Raw genomic sequence first — 20,656 nt, 5'->3', positions numbered from 1 at the left:
TTAAAATAAGTTGGGTAATGGTTTTCCTGTGACCCTTAAGAGCAAATAAAGGGGGGCTCGGCAAAAAAGAAATACTTAAATTTTGTTTGAATTAGTTGAAATGTGACAATATTTTCTAATCGAGTCAAACAAAATCCCACTAGCTGAGAGCTTCAAAACAATGTATGGCGAAAGTATGTCTCTCTAATGTCTTCAAAAAGTCCGCGATGGCACATGTCTATATTGTCTATCTTTTACGGATAACTTACTAGGTATAAACATTTTTATGATAATACCGTAATAAGAAGGTAGCCGCTAGTTATTATTAAGTAGCAATTAGCAATAAGTACACGTTAAGCCACAAATGGCATGTAAAATCCGCCTACTTGAAATAAATTTATGTATAAATGTTAAAAGTATTTCATTATTAATGACTAAAAAGTATAAAATAAATTAATAGTTTAAAAAACACTATAAAACACGCTTTTATAAATGCACGTAAAAGCCAAAAATAAATTATGGATCGTTCAAGTTGTCTCTATTTGTGAGCTGAAGTTTAAAAACTATGTGCTTTTAATTATAATATTTGATTGTAAAAGCGTGGGGCGCTGGAACAGGAAAGACTTTCTTGTAAACAAATACTAATCCGAAGTTCCTGGCGAATGAAGTTGCATAAGAACATAACGTTTACATATGCCGCCTAAGGGTTATCAAAGGGAACCAAAGATATCTCGTCCACGAACAAGAACCCTGCATCCTGTCACTGTAGACACTTTCCCCTTTTGGACTTTGATTACCGGAAAAAAGCGGCGTTCTAAGTGTCGGTGACTGTCGACTCTCCTCGCTACTAGCGCATATTTTGTCTGAGTTCGACAAACTGGTACCTACTTTGAACTCTGACTTTTAATTGATTTGACTGTTTAATGTAGAACCTACTAATCATGCTGCAACTCCAGTTAGCGCGTCAATCTGTGTAACCTCCGTCCCGTAACATAGCATAATTTGATTTATCAGCAAGTTATACAAAAAGTCTTTCCTGTTCCAGCGCCCCACGCTTTTACAATCAAATATTATAATTAAAAGCACATAGTTTTTAAACTTCAGCTCACAAATAGAGACAACTTGAACGATCCATAATTTATTTTTGGCTTTTACGTGCATTTATAAAAGCGTGTTTTATAGTGTTTTTTAAACTATTAATTTATTTCGAATAACATTTATTATAACATACTTTGAGTATAATGCTTATTTCCGATAATAAATAAATGGTATAACACAAATTATTTCTAAAGCACAGTTAGAATAGAAAACAATTGTACACTAAATTAGATCCATCATTTACCAGAAAAGTAGATTAGGTTAGAACTATGACCCCTACACACAACACGCTGCTATCAGAAAAATAGGTTAGGTTAGGTTAGAACTGTGACTCTTAAACATATGTACTGCTATCAGAAAAGTAGTTTAGGTTAGGTTAGAACTGTGATCCCTTCAAGAAAGAATAAAATTAATTCATGAAATGTTTTATACTGTTTGATAGTTATATTATACTAGTCGTATATCAATAGATAGTTATACCATATAACGGTTATTATAAATAAGTGTTATACGAAATAATGATTATACAAAATAAAAGTAGATATTTTGTGGTTATACCAAATGTTAATTATGTCAAATGGGTGATTATATCCTTCAAATATATATGAAATGTTGTTATATCAAATGTTATTATACTAAAAAAAGTTATACCAATCATTACACACCCATTGATTTACATACTAGCTTATGCCAGTTTTGCCCGTGGCTTCGCTCGCGTTAAATTGCTCCATACAAACCTCCTTTTGACCTTTATTGTACTCCTGTAAGTTTGTCTATCTTGCCTACTGGAACGATCCTCTCATCTACTCCAAGGTTAGCTGGAAGAGTCCCTTATAGGGATAACCTCGCCTTTGTATCTCTATTCCTACAAATTGTATATAAACTGTTGTACACAATAAAGTGATTAAGTAGTATGAATTTTTTGAAACGAACGTTTCTAAACAAAGGTATTGTTCCTTTTGTGTTGAGCGGGAGCTTCTGTATTTGCACCCGCTAAGACAACAAGAAGCAACTGTATCCTGATAATTGTAAGGTTCAAATCTGTGCATCAGCAAATTTGAGATAGATTATTTTGGAAATGTGAAGCGATAGACCACACCGCTATAGGTGCGAAAATACAGCGCTTCTAATACTTTGATACTTGAGAACGTTTCTACGTTCGTTTCAAAAAATTCATACTATACTACTACTACTACTACTACAAACTTCCACTCCCGATTTTAGGGAAGTGGGGGGGTTAGAAAGAAACATAAAGTAGTCCATCCCTTCAACTATCTCCACTTAAAAAATCACGTCAATTTGTCGCTCCGTTTTGCCGTGAAAGACGCACAAACAAACAGACACACAGTTTCCCATTTATAATATTAGTATGGATTGTCCGCAGAGACGGAACCACCGATATTACCCGTACCCGCCACATGGGCACACCCACAGACATGCAGAAACTGACGTTCACTCGCGTACTGAAGGGGCAGATACTATTGGGCACCGCGGTCTTTCCTAGAGGCATCACTGTAAGTTATTTTTATATCAAGAGGAACTAAAGCCTGACCAAAAGTATATGACTATGTGCCGTTTATTTATTTTCCCCTCACTAGCTCGGAAACACGTGTTTTGTCCTTTAATACCAGCGGGTAAAAACGCATTTTATCCACTAGTGGGTAAAGTAATTTGACCTTGAATAAAGTCGAATTAACTGCTTTAAAATTGATAAAAGTAGGTGAATCTAGTAATAAAGATGATTTACCACCTGTGGAACTACTGGAAGTACTACATTTTTGCGTTGTTGTTTCCTCGCTATAGTGAGGGGAAAAGTCGGGTGCAAATGTATTTTACTTCTCTTGTGTTAAAAAACTCGCAAGTTCAAGATTCTATTCTCGAACCAATTCAATTATAGAATCCTATCACTTGCTCGTTTTTCAATTCCACACTCCCTTGTATAACAAATCTTATACTTTTAAACGAGCAATTCTTGTATATTTATTTATTTATTTATTTATATATTTATTTATTTACACTGACGATCTCGGAAACCGCTCTAACGATTTCGCAGAAATTTGTTATGTGGGGGTTTTTGGGGGTGAAAAATCGATCTAACTTATCCTTAGGTCCCGGAAAACGCGAATTTTCGAGTTTTCATGCGTTTTTCTTCGCGCGCCATCTCGTGTGCAGTAGTTGTACTGTTAAGACAGAATTCTTTCGGTCGATGTAAGTACTATTTATTGCAAACACTAGATGGCGACACAGGTCAAGGCTAAAACGAATAGAAAATACACTATTTGAGTTTTTGTGGCGAAATGCGCGCCATCTCGTGTGGAGTAGTTGTGTTGTTAAGGCTGAGAATTCTTTCGCTCGATGTAGGTACTATTCGTTTTTGAACTAGATGGCGACACATGTCAAGGATACGAAACAGAACCGAGCGAAGCTCGGTTGCCCAGATATTAACTATTATTTTATTTAAAGTTAATTATACAAACCACTTACAGATTGCTCTTCCCTGCTGTGTTTTATGTTATCGGTTCATAAGTAAACCATTTTCCCGCAGGGCAACATCCTCGAGACCCTCGCCCGCAAAGCTCTATGGGACGTGGGTCTTAACTACAACCACGGGACGGGACACGGTGTGGGACACTTTCTGAACGTTCACGAGGGGCCCGGGGGCATTGGCTCTGCTCTCATCGCTACAGACCCGGGAATCTTCCCGGGAATGATCTTCAGTGATGGTAAGACATGGGGCCACGAGAGGCCTAGGGCCTCGGCTGCGCCCGCATAGGTACAGACTACAGACCCGGGAATCTTCCCGGGAATGATCTTCAGCGATGGTAAGACATGCTACCACGCATAGGTACAGACCCGGGAATTTTCGCGGAAATGATCTTCAGCGATGGTAAGACATGCTACCACGCATAGGTACAGACACGGGAATTTTCACGGATATGATCTTCAGCGATGGTAGGACACGGGACACGGTGTGGGGCACTTTCTGAACGTTCACGAGGGGGCCCGGGGGCATTGGCTCTGCCCTCGTCGCTACAGATCCGGGAATATTCCCAGGAATGATCTTCAGTGATGGTAAGAACTTGGCGACTTCTATATATCAAACTTATCAAAGATATATCCCAGTAAGGGCATTTATTTGTGTGATGAGCACAGATATTTGTTCCTGAGTCATGGATGTTTTCTATGTGTATAAGTATTTGTATATTACATATATCGTTGTCTGAGTACCCGCAACACAAGCCTTCTTGAGCTTACCGTGGGCCTCAGTCAATCTGTGTAAGAATGTCCTATAATATTTATTTATTTATTTATTTACATATACACGGTGAAATAAAAAGGACCGTTAAAACTTTAGATAGTGACTTTTGAGGTCATAATGAACAACTTTTATTATGGGACCAATGCTGAAATCGCAAAAAAATATCACGTCAATTCGTCGCTTCGTTTTGCCGTGAAAGACGGACAAACAAACAGACGCACAATTTCCCATTTATAATATGGATATTTCGTCCACAGAACCCGGCTACTACGAGGTGAATGAATACGGCATTCGGCACGAGGACCTCGTGGAAGTCATTGAGTTGACGAATAACTCCGACCACATTTTTGTAAGTTTCTTCAACCATCCATTGTTTTATCCAGTTTCATCAATCAAGATTATTAGGTACCTGCATACAAAATAATACCTTTTTCCAATAAAAAATTTTGATTGTTTTAGGGAATTTTAAGTCAATTGTACTCAGAATCACGAGTACTTTCAATCTCACTGGGAGACAAAAAGTGCTCCAGAATTTTCATCCATTTTTGTTAGTTTCCTCTTTTGTTACCCCATACAACATGTACGGAAAATGGTAACAAAATAGGAAAAAATCGTATGGGACATTTTTTTTAACTACTAGGATTGATAAAGCTAGTAATTCTGAGTAGTTATAGCATTTTTTTTTCAAAAATATCACACTTCATTAAAGTGGCAAAAAAAAAAGAAATGCTCACCTACCGACATCAAAAAATGCCAATCGAAGGGAATAAATATAAATGCCAATATGAAAGAGTGACAGAGAGAGTCCAACCTATAATCATCTTAGCTAAGCACCCAGAATGGTAAATGCCAGAATGGTAATTATTTGTATTGTAAATTCGGTTAAAATGCTCTTAATGCACGTCAGGATCCTTCTGTGATGGGAAGACATAATTTTATTTAGGTATTTAAGTTCTGATTGGTGTTTTCGATCATGTATTATTGTTATTTGTATGTGTATATCGTGTATTTTTCAGGCGGAGAGCTTGGTGGGCGATTTCGAAGGTCGCGGTGCTCTTGGCTTCTACACGATCTCACTTGCACCACATCAGACCTCCTGTCTTGATGTCAGCATTCTACAGGATTTTGAGGTGAGAATGAGAATGTAAAAAACATAACATAGTGGCAGGTAGCGAAATAACATCTAATGTCGCGTGTTCTTCGCTATCTCTCTAATCATACAAACCGGCCAAAAGCGTGTCGGGCCACGCTCAGTTAGGGTTCCGTAGTTTTCCGTATTTTTCTCAAAAACTACTGAACCTATCAAGTTCAAAACAATTTTCCTAGAAAGTCTTTATAAAGTTCTACTTTTGTGATTTTTTTCATATTTTTTTACACACTTTTTTTTTCTTTAGGAGCGATTATTTCCGAAAATATTTAGTGTTATCAAAAAACTATTTTAGTAAACCCTTATTCATTTTTAAATACCTATCCAAAAATATATCACACGTTGGGGTTGGAATAAAAAAAAAATCAGTCCCCACTTTACATGTAGGGGGGGTACCCTAACAAAACATTTTTTTCCACTTTTTATTTTACCACTTTGTCGGCGTGATTGATATACATATTGGTACCAAATTTCAGCTTTCTAGTGCTAACGGTTACTGAGATTATCCGCGGACGGACGGACGGACGGACGGACAGACAGACATGGCGAAACTATAAGGGTTCCTAGTTGACTACGGAACCCTAAAAACCGACCTCTCGGGTTCTACACGATCTCACGGGCGCGCCGCATCAGACCTCAGTCTGGATGTTAGCATAAGTACCTACTAAAAGATTTTGAAGTAAGGAGACCGAAAATAAATCTTTTGGGGAGAATGAGCTGATTATGATATACTTAATTTTTGCCTCATATCGCTCACTGTGACCATCCATAGGCTATGGCCCCTTGTAGAAATTAAATAGCTCTATAAATATGTACAAAATTTATTTTGTAAAAACTTCCGGCACAGTGGACCGGTTTCCAAATTGTTACAAATTGATATTCTACTTGTTACAAATTGGTATTCTACTGTCCGCAGTTTCATTTTATCGGTTTTAAAGTGTAATTTAAGCATCTAGATTTAGCACATGATTGCCGCGAGAGTAGGTATGTCGTCGCGAGATAGACCATACTCATACTCATTTATTTGTAAAACCATTTTACACGTCAAGATTTGGTTTAAAAAAATAATATTCATACAACAATAATACTTTAACTCCAAAAACAAGTCAACAAGTCTAAGAGACTACTTAAACTCCACTTTTTATCTCTTCCGTAATATTTTTTGTCTGATTACTCCTTCTAAATAACCTGGTACTGTTATATGTGTATTTATTTATTTATATTTTATTTATATATTTATGCATTTAGTTATTTATCATTATATATGTATGTTTATGTATGTTAATGTTTTTGCCTATATTGTGCGATAAGTTTATTTCTTCGAATTTGCTGACACCTACTGACATTATGTAAATTTATCAATTTCCGCTACCTTAAGGTTGTCTGGAAGAAATCGCTCTTTAGCGATAAGACCGCCTGTTGTTTACCTTTGTTTGTGTTGCTTCCTTGTTTTGTATTGTTGTATTTTATCAAGGTGTGCAATAAAGAGTATTGTATTGTATTGTATTGTACTTTAGAAAATAAATAGACAGAAGATTGAGATTACAAAAAGTTAGGTAATATTCACATTAAAAATGTACAATAATATTTTTCTAATTAGGTAATAAAAATTCGTCATAAGTGTAGAACGGTTGCTCGACCAGCCATTTTTTAAGCGATACTTAAAGTTCGACGCACTAGGCGTGTTATATATTGACATGTGGGTAGATCATGATGATCTGCGGGTACCCCCAGTTCGGTTCTAGCCAGCAAGCCAGCACGCGTACGTAACATTCTGGCGACGGGATTTAATTCGAAAATAGGCTAAAAGTGCTTTAAACATAGTGTTTGAATGTTTAAAAGTGTTGATTTAGTGTTGTGAATAAAATGGCGGTAAAATTTAGTGAATTTCATATGGACAAAGATAATTGGAAAAACTACGTGAATAGGTTCGACTATTGTTTGCTCGCGAATAGTATTGAAAGGGATGAACTAAAAAAAGCGAATTTCTTTTCGGTATGTGGTCGTGATTTATATGATTTGGTAGAATCTTTAATTTCGCCAAAAAAGATAACGGACATAACCTATACAAGTGTGAAGGCCGTGTTAGACGATCATTTTAATCCTAAACAAAATGAAATAGTGCAATCGTATAAGTTTCATATGAGGTGTCAATCGGGCACTGAAAATATAAAAGAGTACGTGGCTAGTTTGCGGAAATTGGCTATAGAGTGCAATTTTACCGATCTGGATCGCACATTGCGCGACCGCTTAGTATGTGGCATTCGTGATAAGGATATCCAAAAGCAGTTGTTGCAGCAGACGACGTTATCATTCGATCAAGCCATTGAGGTATATGTACTACGTACTAGAGGCGACGTTGCTAAGAGAATTTTTAACACACCCCACTGCGGTCCATGGACCGCAACGTTGTCAGTCGTCTCCAGGCCCTTGCAGTGCAGTCACGTGCCGTGATTCATTTACAATCCACGTGAATAATGCGTTCTTGTGTGCTTAAAAATTGTTCTAATCACTCGAAAAAATCAAATAAAAGTCAAGGTGTGACATTTCATCGGTAAATTAAACAAAAAACTCGTCTATAATATTTTAAGATTGAATATTCTACAAACACGCGAGCGGGAGCGGACCACGAGCGGACTGCCGCCATTTTGGTGACGCAATCATAGACTAGAAAAAGTTAACCGCGCAGATGTGCCATTTACATTGTTCCTACTAATGTGTTTCACCTCTAATATATTTGCGAAATATATATATTTCTATTTGGAAAATTATTAAGTAACTACTTACTACTTCATGAATTATGTTACTTTAATATTAAAAAAGTTTATTTGTTTATAAATTGTTAATAGTAGTAGGGTACCCCCGTTACCAGCCCGGGTCTGGGGCCTGCTCCCAGGACCCCGCCACCGCCCATCCATGGTCTTGCTAAACCTAAAAAAAAAAAAAAAAAAAAAAAAAAAAAAAAAAAAAGTAATAGCCCCCCATTTAGATTCATTGCGCTGGGTCCCGACGCTCTCAGAAGCCTCCTTCTAGTATTTACAGAATACGTTCTTTACACAATACACCTTGTGCACGACGGTTACAAAAGGATTACCGACCCTTTCTATTGTTCGATCTGGACTCAGCGCTAGACCATTGTTACCCTACCCAGCTACCTGGCAGTGTCATGCACACCTTTTCCTTGTGTGTCATACTGATAGGTATTATTTGTGCCGTTTGTATATCCGAGGTCTTTATAGAGAGAGTACGTCGTAGACGTCGCATCGGACCGATAGATGGCGCCATCGTTCGTTGTAAGTCGCTCCGGCGTCTCACCGCCGCGATGTTGGTAGTCCCGTTTTTCCCCACCTGCAACACAAGGCCCCCCGCGCCCCGACTCGCCACCAGCCACCCACATTGTTTCGTCGAACGCCGAAGTGACCGGTTGTCGCGTATTCCGTTCGAACATTTTTACAGCATGGTGTCTCGAAATTAATCTTTTAGTTTCTATTTCCTTGTTATTTCTGGTCAAACCAGAGTTATTCGTGTTTTTATTTAAAAAGTGGCTTATAACGTTTCGGAATTATGAAATTTTTCAATTTCATCCGTCAATTCTTTCTTCCCTTTTAATTTGCGCTCGTTCGTCTTGAATAATGAGATATATTATGCCTCGCTAGCGATCATTATTCGTCTTTCGGGGTTCTCACTATAGAAATGAACGAGCGGTGCTTTATGATTCTACCCACTTTTTTGTAAGAAAGTTCCATGCTGCAAAAATCGTTACCGTTAATCAGTTTTCTTTTTAAACTATTCGCATTTCCGAGACTAAAGTAGGAAGTGTTATCCGCGTATTAAAAGTTTCGCGCGAGAATATAAGCGGTAACGTAGGTAAGTTGCTCCGCCGGGGACCACGTGCTCCGGGGACCACGTGCTTCGCGACCGCGGGCTGCGCGACCTGCGGGCTGCGGCGGCGGCGGCGGCGGCGGCGGGCGCGGTGGAGGAATACCGCGCTTCAAGGAGGTTTGAATTTCTCCGACGAATGGGTGAGCAGATTCATATTATTTTAGAAAGAATATGTTCGGTTTCCGATTCGGTGCGGAGGCCCCAAGCCACGTGTCGGCGCCGAAACTTACTGTAGCGCTGCGATAGCGCCGCTGACCGCGGCAGTGTTGTCCGCCGCGTCGGCGCCGCCGAGGTTGCGTAGAAGTTGCCTCCTCGTTAACGATGGCCATCTCTGCGGTGCCGCCGAACAACGTTGTGGCCGCCGCATAGGCGTCGCGTGCGACGCTGTAAGTATGTCTGCTGCTGCCCCGACGCGAGCGCCGTGCCGTTAGTGATCAGTCGTCAATACGCAGGCTACCAGCGCGGCCACCTTCTGCCCCCGCCACAACGCCGCGAGCCTGCTGAAGCTGTCCACCAGTATCGCTGGCCGCCACGCTTATGCTGGCGCCTCGATGGTGATGCAGAGCGTTCGTCTGCCGTGACAACGCCGCGATCCTGCTGAAGCTGTCCACCAGTATCGCTGGCCGCCACGCTTATGCTGGCGCCTCGATGGTGATGCAGAGCGTTCGTCTGCCTTGACAACGCCGCGATCCTGCTGAAGCTGTCCACCAATATCGCTGGCCGCCACGCTTATGCTGGCGCCTCGATGGTGATGCAGAGCGTTCGTCTGCCGTGACAACGCCGCGATCCTGCTGAAGCTGTCCACCAATATCGCTGGCCGCCACGCTTATGCTGGCGCCTCGATGGTGATGCAGAGCGTGCGTCTGCCTTGACAACGCCGCGAGCCTGCTGAAGCTGTCCACCAATATCGCTGGCCGCCACGCTTATGCTGGCGCCTCGATGGTGATGCAGAGCGTTCGTCTGCCGTGACAACGCCGCGATCCTGCTGACTGTCCACCTGCTGTAGCTGTCCACCAGTATCGCTGGCCGCCACGCTTATGCTGGCGCCTCGATGGTGATGCAGCGAGCTCATCTGCCGTGACAACGCCGCGATCCTGCTGAAGCTGTCCACCAGTATCGCTGGCCGCCACGCTTATGCTGGCGCCTCGATGGTGATGTAGAGCGTTCATATGCCGTGACAACGACGCGAGACGCGACCCTGCCGAAGCTGTCCACCAGTATTGCTGGCCGCCACGCTTATGCTGGCGCCTCAGTGGTGACGCGGAGCGTAATACTGTTAACCGCTGCACAGGCGTCGCAATCCTTCTGCTGCGTCTGCCGTGACAACGCCGCAACCTACTTGAAGTTTTCCACCGGTGTCGTCGGCCGACACGCTCATGCTGGCGCCTTGATGTCGCCTCGATCGCACGAGGTAAGATTGCAGACGCGGCGACCTTCATCGCGCCACCGAGCGCAATACTGCGGCTGCCGCGAAGGCGTCGCTAATTTTCCTGCCGCGTTTGCCGTGACGACGCCGCGAACTCTGTTGATGCTGTTCACCGATGTAGCTGACTGCCACGCTGGCGCCGGTGCCTCCCGCGCTGACGGCGGCGACCTCGAGAGGGCCACCGAGCACGATACTGCGCGACGCGACAGGGCATCGAGACGCCTTTCGAGCTGACGACGGCCGTCTCAATCTCACCGCCGAACATAACAGCGTCTGCTGCAGTGACAAGCTGGTAAGATTGCTGATGTGGGCCCTTGGTGCTGCTAGCCGCCACGCTGATAACGCCCGTCGCGCCTAAGATGTCACGCTCACCGCGAACACTGTCTTCCCCTACAATGGTGCCACGACCACGACTATCCAGGCTCCGTCTGCTACGGTATCGTTGCAGACTCTGTTGCTGACCAGGCTGATACCACCCTCCAATGTGACGCCGGGCGCCGCTATCAGCTGACATCCCGTACACTATGGTATCCACTCTTCTCTTTCCAGTTCCCGTGAAGTACGACTGTATTTACACTCTATTTTGACCAAGGACTCCTCCGTCGCCGAAGTGAGAACAGATAAATTCTTAAGATGCTACGTCCTAACGTGGTTTGGAGACCCATAGTTGAACGAGGTAAGACGTCAATAACCGGACGAGGAGCCGCACTGCTGCGAGGGTGTCCTGACGATGTTCGCGAGCTATCTAATCGGAGAGGCGCCTCGCGAGAAGACCCTGTGATTCCTGTACATCGCTCATTGTGTAGGTCAAAGACATCGTAAAGGTTTGCGGAATTAAAAAAAAAAATCCCTTTCAGAATGTCCAGATCTGAATTCGAGCCAGCGTCCTGCATCCTGAGCGTGCGTCTGTTTACCGGGCGGACACCAAAACCGATCGGCAATCTGGCCGCGGGGGTTCCAAGTACACGACGATTTCCCGGAGGCTTGTGGCGCCCCCTGTCCATTCGAGAGATTAACTTATTCGCCGAGCCTCTAATAAACAAATTGGGAAAAATAAACCTGCTTCGCCTTAGTGAACTTCAGATTCCAGCTCAAAGCGAAAGGGGCCAGGAACTCAGGAGTACTTCAGTAGTTATCATCTGGCTCGACTATACTCAATTAATATAGTGCTTGATTCGATCGTAGAACCTGATTTCATAAATTTCACAACTTTCGTGGTCTACAGAGGAAGGTTGCACCGCTGCAGTTTCCAGCATTACCTCGTACAGCTGCCGATAGCTGTAGGCCAATCGCCCCTGTTTTGCTTGCATCTGCAGCCCGATAAGACCTTCAATAATCGGAACATTGTACGAAGTAAAGCTCTTCCGATGGAGAATAATCTTCAACAGGCGGTGGCGCTGGCGACTGAAGTGACATGCAGCCGGCTTAAGGTTCGCATAGCACTATATGCTATGCACAGTTCAGTTGTATGTTATGTTATGCTGTACGATGGCAGGACTACATCTCTTCTGTTACGAGTAACTACGACAGTAACTGCTGACTCCAACAGACTGTCGTACGAGGTCAGTATGCACCCCCTGGGAGCCAAGTAAGTGACCTTCGGTGACCTCGCCTTCTTCTGCTTCGCCCGTCATCGTACCTCTTCGTCTGCGAGAGCCCTGCATTACGCCGTACAACGGTACGTATTAAGCCTCCGCCACACATAAAGCGCATTCCGCTTCGCTATCAGCGCGCTGAATGCGCGTGCATTCCGCTCGCGTCCCGCGCGCGTTGCGCTCGCTATCAGCGCTCGTTCGTTCCCGCTAGCGCCCACTGGGCGCAACGCCAGCGTTAGTGCGGTGCACCGCCATTATTGCGCTCCGCCTACGCTCTTAAAGCGCGCATGTGTGGCGGTGTTAAATTCACCCCTTGACCTGCTACCACGACGTGTTCAGCAATCACCAGCGATGCGACACTGACGTCTCCACCTCTCAGTCTACTCTGTCGACCTTCATTGCACGAAGTAGAAATCCGTCGCATCGGGTTTTGGATTAGGTAATGGATTACCCTAAGAGTCAATGACTGACTTAAAGAAATCGACTGATACCTCCGTCCAGTGTAGTAGCAATCGACAGCGCTCGTACTTTTCATCTTCTAGGCTAGTCTTACCGAGCGATCGGTATCCTCAAATGCCCTCACTAAAAAGAGTTCAGAGTTCAGGAGTCTCGCTTGCAACCGCGCTCGCCTGACGCGAAATAGTCTGATCGAAAATACCAGTATTGTAACAAGTAGCCCTTGGGCACGTGAGTGATGACCTTTTTCTGTGTTTGATATGGACGTAAGACGTTGGACTTTAAATAGTCATATCAAAGCTAATATTGATTTAGATAATTTTTACGAAGGGTTGACAAAAGCAGTATCAATTACGTTACCCTGCTACAGTACAGATAGTTACACTACTTTTACAGTTAATTTTACACACTTTGTGTCTGAAATTGGGTTTATAACCTGATAAAATAACGTGTCTGTTAATAATAATAGTGTATCTAAGGTTTTTGTATCTTGTTCAAGTCAGCCTCGCCTACATCTTTTTTTTTTTGGTTTTGATCTGCGATGTATAATAATGTCATTTCTCTAACTATTCGCTGACTAAAGCTAAACGTCATCACGAAAATCTCTTTATGCGTTTCTGGCACCGAGATATTCGCGGATCGAAGGCTATTTCGACTGATACATCTGTCAAATCGGTTCAACTGATTCACTTATTCTTCTATGATATGCCAATAGGGCTACCAAAGGCTTGCGCGCCAGCTGACTCGCCACCAGGAGATAATAAACAGGTCTCTATAAAGACCTCGGATATACAAACGGCACAAATAATATAAAAATTTTACCTTCCAATAAAATTTGTATTATTTTGCCTGGTATATCCGAGGTCTGAGTGATGCCTTCCTGGTAGGCTTAATATACCGTCGGCACTTCTCCTCAACAATGAGGGTGGCTGGTGGCGAGTCGGGGCGCGGGGGGCCTTGTGTTGCAGGTGGGGAAAAACGGGACTACCAACATCGCGGCGGTGAGACGCCGGAGCGACTTACAACGAACGATGGCGCCATCTATCGGTCCGATGCGACGTCTACGACGTACTCTCTCTATAAAGACCTCGGATATACCAGGCAAAATAATACAAATTTTATTGGAAGGTAAAATTTTTATATTTTATAATTAATTTTTAGTATAACTTTGTGATCATATGGATTGCGATTCTAACCTAACCTAACCTAATTAAAATACCTAACTTTTCCATTCGTAACCTAACCAAATTTAATTAAAACCTACTCTTAGTTAACCAAAGTAGTCTAGACTTACCTTTATGAAACCTAACTGAGTTTCACCTACTTTTACTTTATTTCTATAAATGTAGGTATTTATGAAATGTATTATAATTACGTTTTAACTTAAGAACTTCTGAGTTACATTTAAGTTTATCCAAATACCTAAACTTAACGATCCTATCTAGCGTATCTTTCTTTTTCTCGAATATTTATGATATCTTATACCTATTTCTATCATACATCTCTTTGTTGTATTACCAAATTTGTACATATGATTAATAAGTCAATTTTATTGATTACGTCTTAAAATAAAAGTTACTTTCCTATCTTATCAAACTTTTTTTACATATATTTCAATGTTTTGTATCTGAATAAACCTCGATAATTTTGTGAAGTTGCATTTTTGCTTAATTGCTTTATTTATTGTACCTTCTTTGAATAATTTACTTACCTATGTCTATTATTATTTTTTATGACTTGTGTATTGTTTAAGAGAATGCATACTTTCAATAAACTTGTTAAGACGTGAGAAACTGAGAACCGGTTAAAACATGTTTAAGGCTAATTCTATGTGAAAAAAAAATGTCTTTTGTGTATTTTTATAGATAATATATATTTATTGTTTCCGTTTATTTGATTAATTCGGGTTTTGGGTAAAGAGATCCTTCGACGAACATGTCAAGGCATGATACTTTGTATTCATATTTAACAAAGAGCATTAACTGGTGTAAACATGTTTTAGACTAACGCACCGGTAATTCTTGTGACTTGAATTTATTATTGTAACAACTTAGGTGCTTTATTATAGATGTTTATTGTATTGTAAAATGACAAAAAGTTTATTGTTTGCGTTCAGGTATAAGATGAACTGGTTGAAACAAGATTTATGGTACGTTCCCCTGCTCTCTACCATATTACGAGTATAAAAGCCAAAGAGAGTCGAGGCTGAATTAGTATTCCTGTAGAGGCAGCCTTCTGTACCAGAGCTCCTTGTATCTAGTGTGGTATATAGAGAAGTGGAGTGTGCGTTCAAAAGTGAAGTGTTTATAGACAGATCTAACAATGGACGTGAGTATGTTTTTCTTTTTAAATTACTGTAACCCATATTGCCTTTTTATAATATTGTTTCGTCTAGTGTTCTTTGTATTTAATTAATAGAATTGTTAATAGTGTTTAAAATATTGTCTTTCATTGTTTCAGTTCTCTGAAAATACTTTCAAGAACTATTACTACCCGGAAAATCAGGGTGATTCAACCGATGAGGAAGGTACAGCTGGTTTCAAAGTTAAGCAAGCCCTCGCAAAGAAACGTCCTGGAAATAATATTGACAGCTTCTTTGAACGACCTAAAAAGCAGTGTAAAACCTTGAAACGGTCTTCGAATGTAAGCAAAGGTTCGCCAGAAGGCGTGGCTAATTTATCATCTGGACAAGATGATGGGGCGTATTCATCTCACTTAATTAAAATAGAGATATATGATATGCAAACAATCAAAAACATCCCAGCCACGGAACACTGGAAGCACGCGGACGTCAGACTGAAGTATTTTGCGTTGGAAGACGACTTGGAATTACAAAATACGCGAAATATTGTATATAATATTACAAAACAATTAGCTTCTAAGGACACATGTGTAAAATATTTTATAGATAATAAGAAACAGTGATAAATATAATTTTTAACGATAGCAGTAGGATAGTGTTAAAGTGTTTCACATTTCTTATCTTTCCTTTTTATGATTTAAGTAAATTTCCTTGTAAGATATTCTTTTGCATTGTTTCACATTCCAAACAAAATAAATAAGAAATAAAATGGTGTCAAATGTCTGTAGTTTTATAAAGGTTACTATGTGAGAATTCAAAATAAAAATCATTATTACCAGTACACGTATTTTTATTTATTTCACAAAAAAGGTCTTAAACATATTTCGTAATACTAGATCATTACATAAAGAATTATCAGAAAACAAGTTAAGCATATGTTTCATAGATTTTCCATGAAACTTAAAATACAAATAAACTAAACAATATTCACCACAAACAGAAGTGAAATGGTTTTGAAGTGATTTATTATTGTAAAACCACCGTCTCGTATTTCTATCTAGAAATGACTTATGATAACCGGAAGGTTTCCTGCCAAAGGAGTCAAAATATTCACCTACACCATTTACATCAATGTGTATAGCAACCCAGTGGGAACCCGGTTTTGAATCAGGGTCCAAATTACTGACAATAAAGGTAGGTAGATTAACCCGAATAGGTATTTTGTTGGCAGCAAAAACATTTGAATTAAACAATGGGTTTAGTTTCCTCATACAAAATTGAATTTCTTTAGTATCCATAGTTAAGTAACATATACAAATTATTGATGATCATGCAAACAATGATGAATTCCAAATAAAATAAATTAAAGAGAACGGGGTATTTATATGTTTCTTAACTATTGTAATCTACAGATACATCACGATTTTTATTTATTTCAATTATATTATCAAATTCTGCATACACAATACAATTAATGGTACTAGTTAGAGCGGAATCAAAACGTACTTCTATCCGAACGCTACCATGTCTAACAAGATTCCAGTGTGAAGTTGAATTAGCAGATAAATCAGGAGTTAAATCAAAACACAATAAACAATAACCTTGACCAAAATCTGTTCTGCTTATTCCATTACCCTCGTTATGGAAATGAATACCAGTTCCAGAAAATAGAGTGTGATATGCTGCTGCTATTGTACCAGAACTAAATGAAGGTTGTAATGTTTTAGAAGGAACTTCATGACCATCTACGAACAAACTAAATGAATTCATATTATAATGTTGAAAATTAAACGGATTTAATGCTAAATTACCATTAAAACCTGAATTTGATACAAATCCAATAATACATCTTTTAGGAATTTGTCCGAGAAATATATTATCTAATGTTTTACCCTGAACCCCCGTTGGTATTGTGAGAACCTTAACTTCTGCCCTCGTAATGGGGTACTTCGCAGTTGTTGTGGCTAATACTTTTTGATGGGCTAACAAAACACTAGGATTGATTCTCGTTCTCCTTACAATGAGGCTGGCATCCATTATTTGTACTTTGAATTTTTTATCTTGGTGGCAAATAAGATTGAATGATTCTTTTGAGCGAACTAACTTAATACGTAGTTCTACACCATTTATTAAGAATTTCTCTTGATTAAATATATCACCATGTAAATGACCAATCATTTCTACTTCCTTACTCTCCTTGATAAATTCCAGCCTTTTGTTAAACCCTTTGTTGTTAACGTCAACAGTATCCATATAGCCCGGCGTATCTTCATACCACAATCCACAAGTAAGATGAGTTGTTTTGGCTGCTGGTCCGTAGTTGAGAAGATTTTCCATATAAGCACGGTAGGCATATGTATTGTTTGGTGGTGATATGAGTTTTTGATTTAAATATACATCAAGTTGATTAAAAAGAGAATGTAACCAGTTATTGGTGGGTCCAACTGCAGCATCTGCTTTTAATTTAGTACCATCTTGGTTCAACACTTTAGCAGTAATGTGTATCATTGTGTGTGATAGATCTATGTAGTCATCACCTGATCCAGGTACTTGAAATTCGATTGGACCGTCATCGCTTAAAGATGAAATTGGTTTATAATGAATCCACTGTCCGCTTTCAATGCTTGTTTGAGTTGATGGAAGGGCAAATATATCTAATTCAGATTTCGCACACTCACATGAATGATTATGTAAAAATGACATTATTTAGTTTGAAAATATATCGTTATTTATATCTTTTTTTTTTTACTTCCTCTTCGTCGCGATGCTTTTAGAGCAATGAGCGGTTCCCTTCTTTTATTGGACATTTTATACCCAGATCCTGACATAAGGGAATCAATTTTTTCATCGGCCTTTCTTTTCAGGTTTGCACTTGCTTCCTTGAATCGTGATCGTATGGAACTGTCTATAGGGCGAGCATTTACCATATCAGATAAGAGTCCAACTCCTGCTCCTAAAGTTTCTTTTCCAATGGTTCTTAAACCACTAGATAATAAAGGGAGTACGGATCTAAATAGTCCTCCCAAAAAACTGCCTATACCATGTCCTCTTTGATATGGAACTCCCTTATAGACAATTCCTACACCAGAGCCGGCTTGGTGTGAATAATAATGTTCGTAAGGACAAGAGGTTGATGATCTGTTATACATCATTTTACACGTTGAAAGTGTAGTTTCACGCAAGAAGACCCAAATTGAAATGGTACTCTGACACCGGTTGTTGTTCTTATATCTATTTCAATTGTATCAAACTCTCTTCGTAAAACTGGTACATAGTGAGCAGGTGAGAAAATATGTGTTTTATAAGCTCCATAAATGAACTTAGTTGGATCTAAAGGTATTATTCTAAGTAACGATGTTATAACATCTCCAACTACTTGTGGATGAATGATATCTGTATAAACAAATATTTGAGATGGTAAACCTAAATATAAATTTGCTGGGTTTTTTCCCAATGTGATTTGTTTCAAATTTGTTCTTGGTTTAAAACCCATTTGAAGACTTAGTATTGGAGTTGTTATGATAGAAGTGATATCTTTATTTGATGTTGTTACTCCTATCATTTTTGTTAGTTCATCATAACGAAATTTAACATTATTTTTTAACTGAGGGTTTTCATTAAACGCTTGAAGAAAGTGATCTATATTATCGTAAGTAGTGGCTGGTATATGAGCTTTTATATCCACAATTTTTGAAGTCTTGTCAGCAGGCGAAAATACTTTTTCTTTATATAAATTATGTTTTCATGCTCTTGTACATTATACATAGAACAAGGGTATTGAAATTCCACCAAACCAACTACCCATTCTCCATCCAATTTAATGGTCTTTGGTAATTTTGTTAAAAAATGTGCAGTCGTATTATCTGTGTAATAATCGGATGAACTATTACTTAACAAAGTTAAATAAAAGCTATTATCACTCATATTTTCTTTAAGCTTGATTCAGGTATCCAAGAATTAAATTTATTAGGATAACCTTGCCACTTCACTAGTATTTCCTTTCTGCCAGCAACTCGACGTGAACGTAATATTTTATCAATTTTATACTCGTTGGAGGGGAGGTAAGTTACTTTTTGTATTTCTTTTGAATAAAACGTCCCAATTATGCGTTCGCCTTCCAAATCCCTTAGTGTATAAACAATCCGAGGAGATCTTTTAATAATTGAATTAATTATAAATATTTCATCACTCCAATTACTTTCGTAACCTTTTTGAAATATATGTTTGTATTTAGTGATTCTAACATGATCTCCTACGTTTAGTTTTGCAGTTTCTGGTGAGATTTGTCTATCTGTATTGCGATCATATAAATTACACCAAACAGTCATAATATTATTAGAGTTAACATCAACTGGACACATTTTTATGCTTGAATGATAGCTGTGGTTGTAAGAATAAAGAAGATCTTGTAGAACATTTATGTAATTATATGTATTCTTATGAGTGAAGTAACGCCACATTTTCGTTTTAAGAGTTCTCTGGAACCTTTCTACTATACTTGCTTTAATATCAGGGTTATTAGTGGTATAATAATTAATATTTTTACTTTTGAAATAATCTCTTACCACCTTTGAAACGAATTCCGTACCTTTATCAGATTGGATATGACGAGGAACTGAGTTGGCTTCAGTAAATATGCTTTCAAAACATTCTTTAACTGTTGCTGAATCCTTCTTCTTCATGGCTCTTGCAAAAGCATATTTACTGAATACATCGATAACACAAAGAATATATTTGTAACCATCATTAAATTGACTATATGTACTCATGTCACTCAAATCAGCTTGCCAAAGTTCATTAAAGTTAGATAGAATGTATCTATTTCTAGTAAACCGCCTATGAACAGGTTTATGTAGTGTATACGTGTCTTGAGATTGTAACCATTTTTTTACATCTTCTTTATTCATTTGACCTTTCATTTCCTTTGTTAAATTATTTAAACTGCTATAACCAGCGGGGTGAGAGATATCATAGTAGATTCTGTTAATATCTAATAAGGAGTCCATCTTTCCCAATTTATAGTTTTTGCAGATGATTTTTGTACTCGTGTAGTAAGAGGAGTAGATGTGTTGTTTTCTTTATCTAACGAGGCTCGTGTTCTTATAGAAGTAGAGGGGGTAAAGGGCTCAATCAAAGGAGTGTCATTAATAAATGCTAAATTTGTAGGATTACCTATGCATGACTTAGGAACTTTGATATCTTTTAAAAGTAAAGCAAACACTTCCCAGCCAATTGGTTTAGGACGTTTAAGACATCTAACCGTGTCACTCACCAAATCAGTAATATTGCTATTTTGAATAGTCTGGTTGTTTATAACAACTTCACCAGTCTGCTTCCACCAAATTTTAGGTTTACTTAAAACAATGTAATCTAATAGCGTTCTAGCTTTTTTTTCATAAGATTTAGGTAATATCTCTATTATTTTTGATGGACTGATCGGCATTGATTCTTGATTTATTTCACCAGGTGTCGTGTTAAACAAAGATGGTGCAGCTATCTCAGTTATATCACC

General features: G+C 39.3%; 1 protein-coding gene across 1 annotated transcript in view; it reads left to right on the top strand.

Moving 5' to 3' along the window:
* LOC125239302 (xaa-Pro aminopeptidase ApepP-like) overlaps positions 1-20,656 on the top strand; it is a 62,445-nt gene that overhangs the window by 27,163 nt on the left and 14,626 nt on the right. The window contains exons 14-17 of the mRNA XM_048146845.1: positions 2,462-2,591; positions 3,623-3,800; positions 4,594-4,685; positions 5,353-5,466. Coding sequence (XP_048002802.1) covers positions 2,462-2,591; positions 3,623-3,800; positions 4,594-4,685; positions 5,353-5,466 — 514 coding nt within the window. The remainder of the gene's footprint in view (positions 1-2,461; positions 2,592-3,622; positions 3,801-4,593; positions 4,686-5,352; positions 5,467-20,656) is intronic.

The sequence above is a fragment of the Leguminivora glycinivorella genome, chromosome 25, assembly GCF_023078275.1.
Source record: "Leguminivora glycinivorella isolate SPB_JAAS2020 chromosome 25, LegGlyc_1.1, whole genome shotgun sequence".
Taxonomy (NCBI): Eukaryota; Metazoa; Arthropoda; class Insecta; order Lepidoptera; family Tortricidae; genus Leguminivora; species Leguminivora glycinivorella.
Note: the sequence above shows the minus strand (reverse complement) of the source record. Positions and strands in the feature narration are given on the sequence as shown.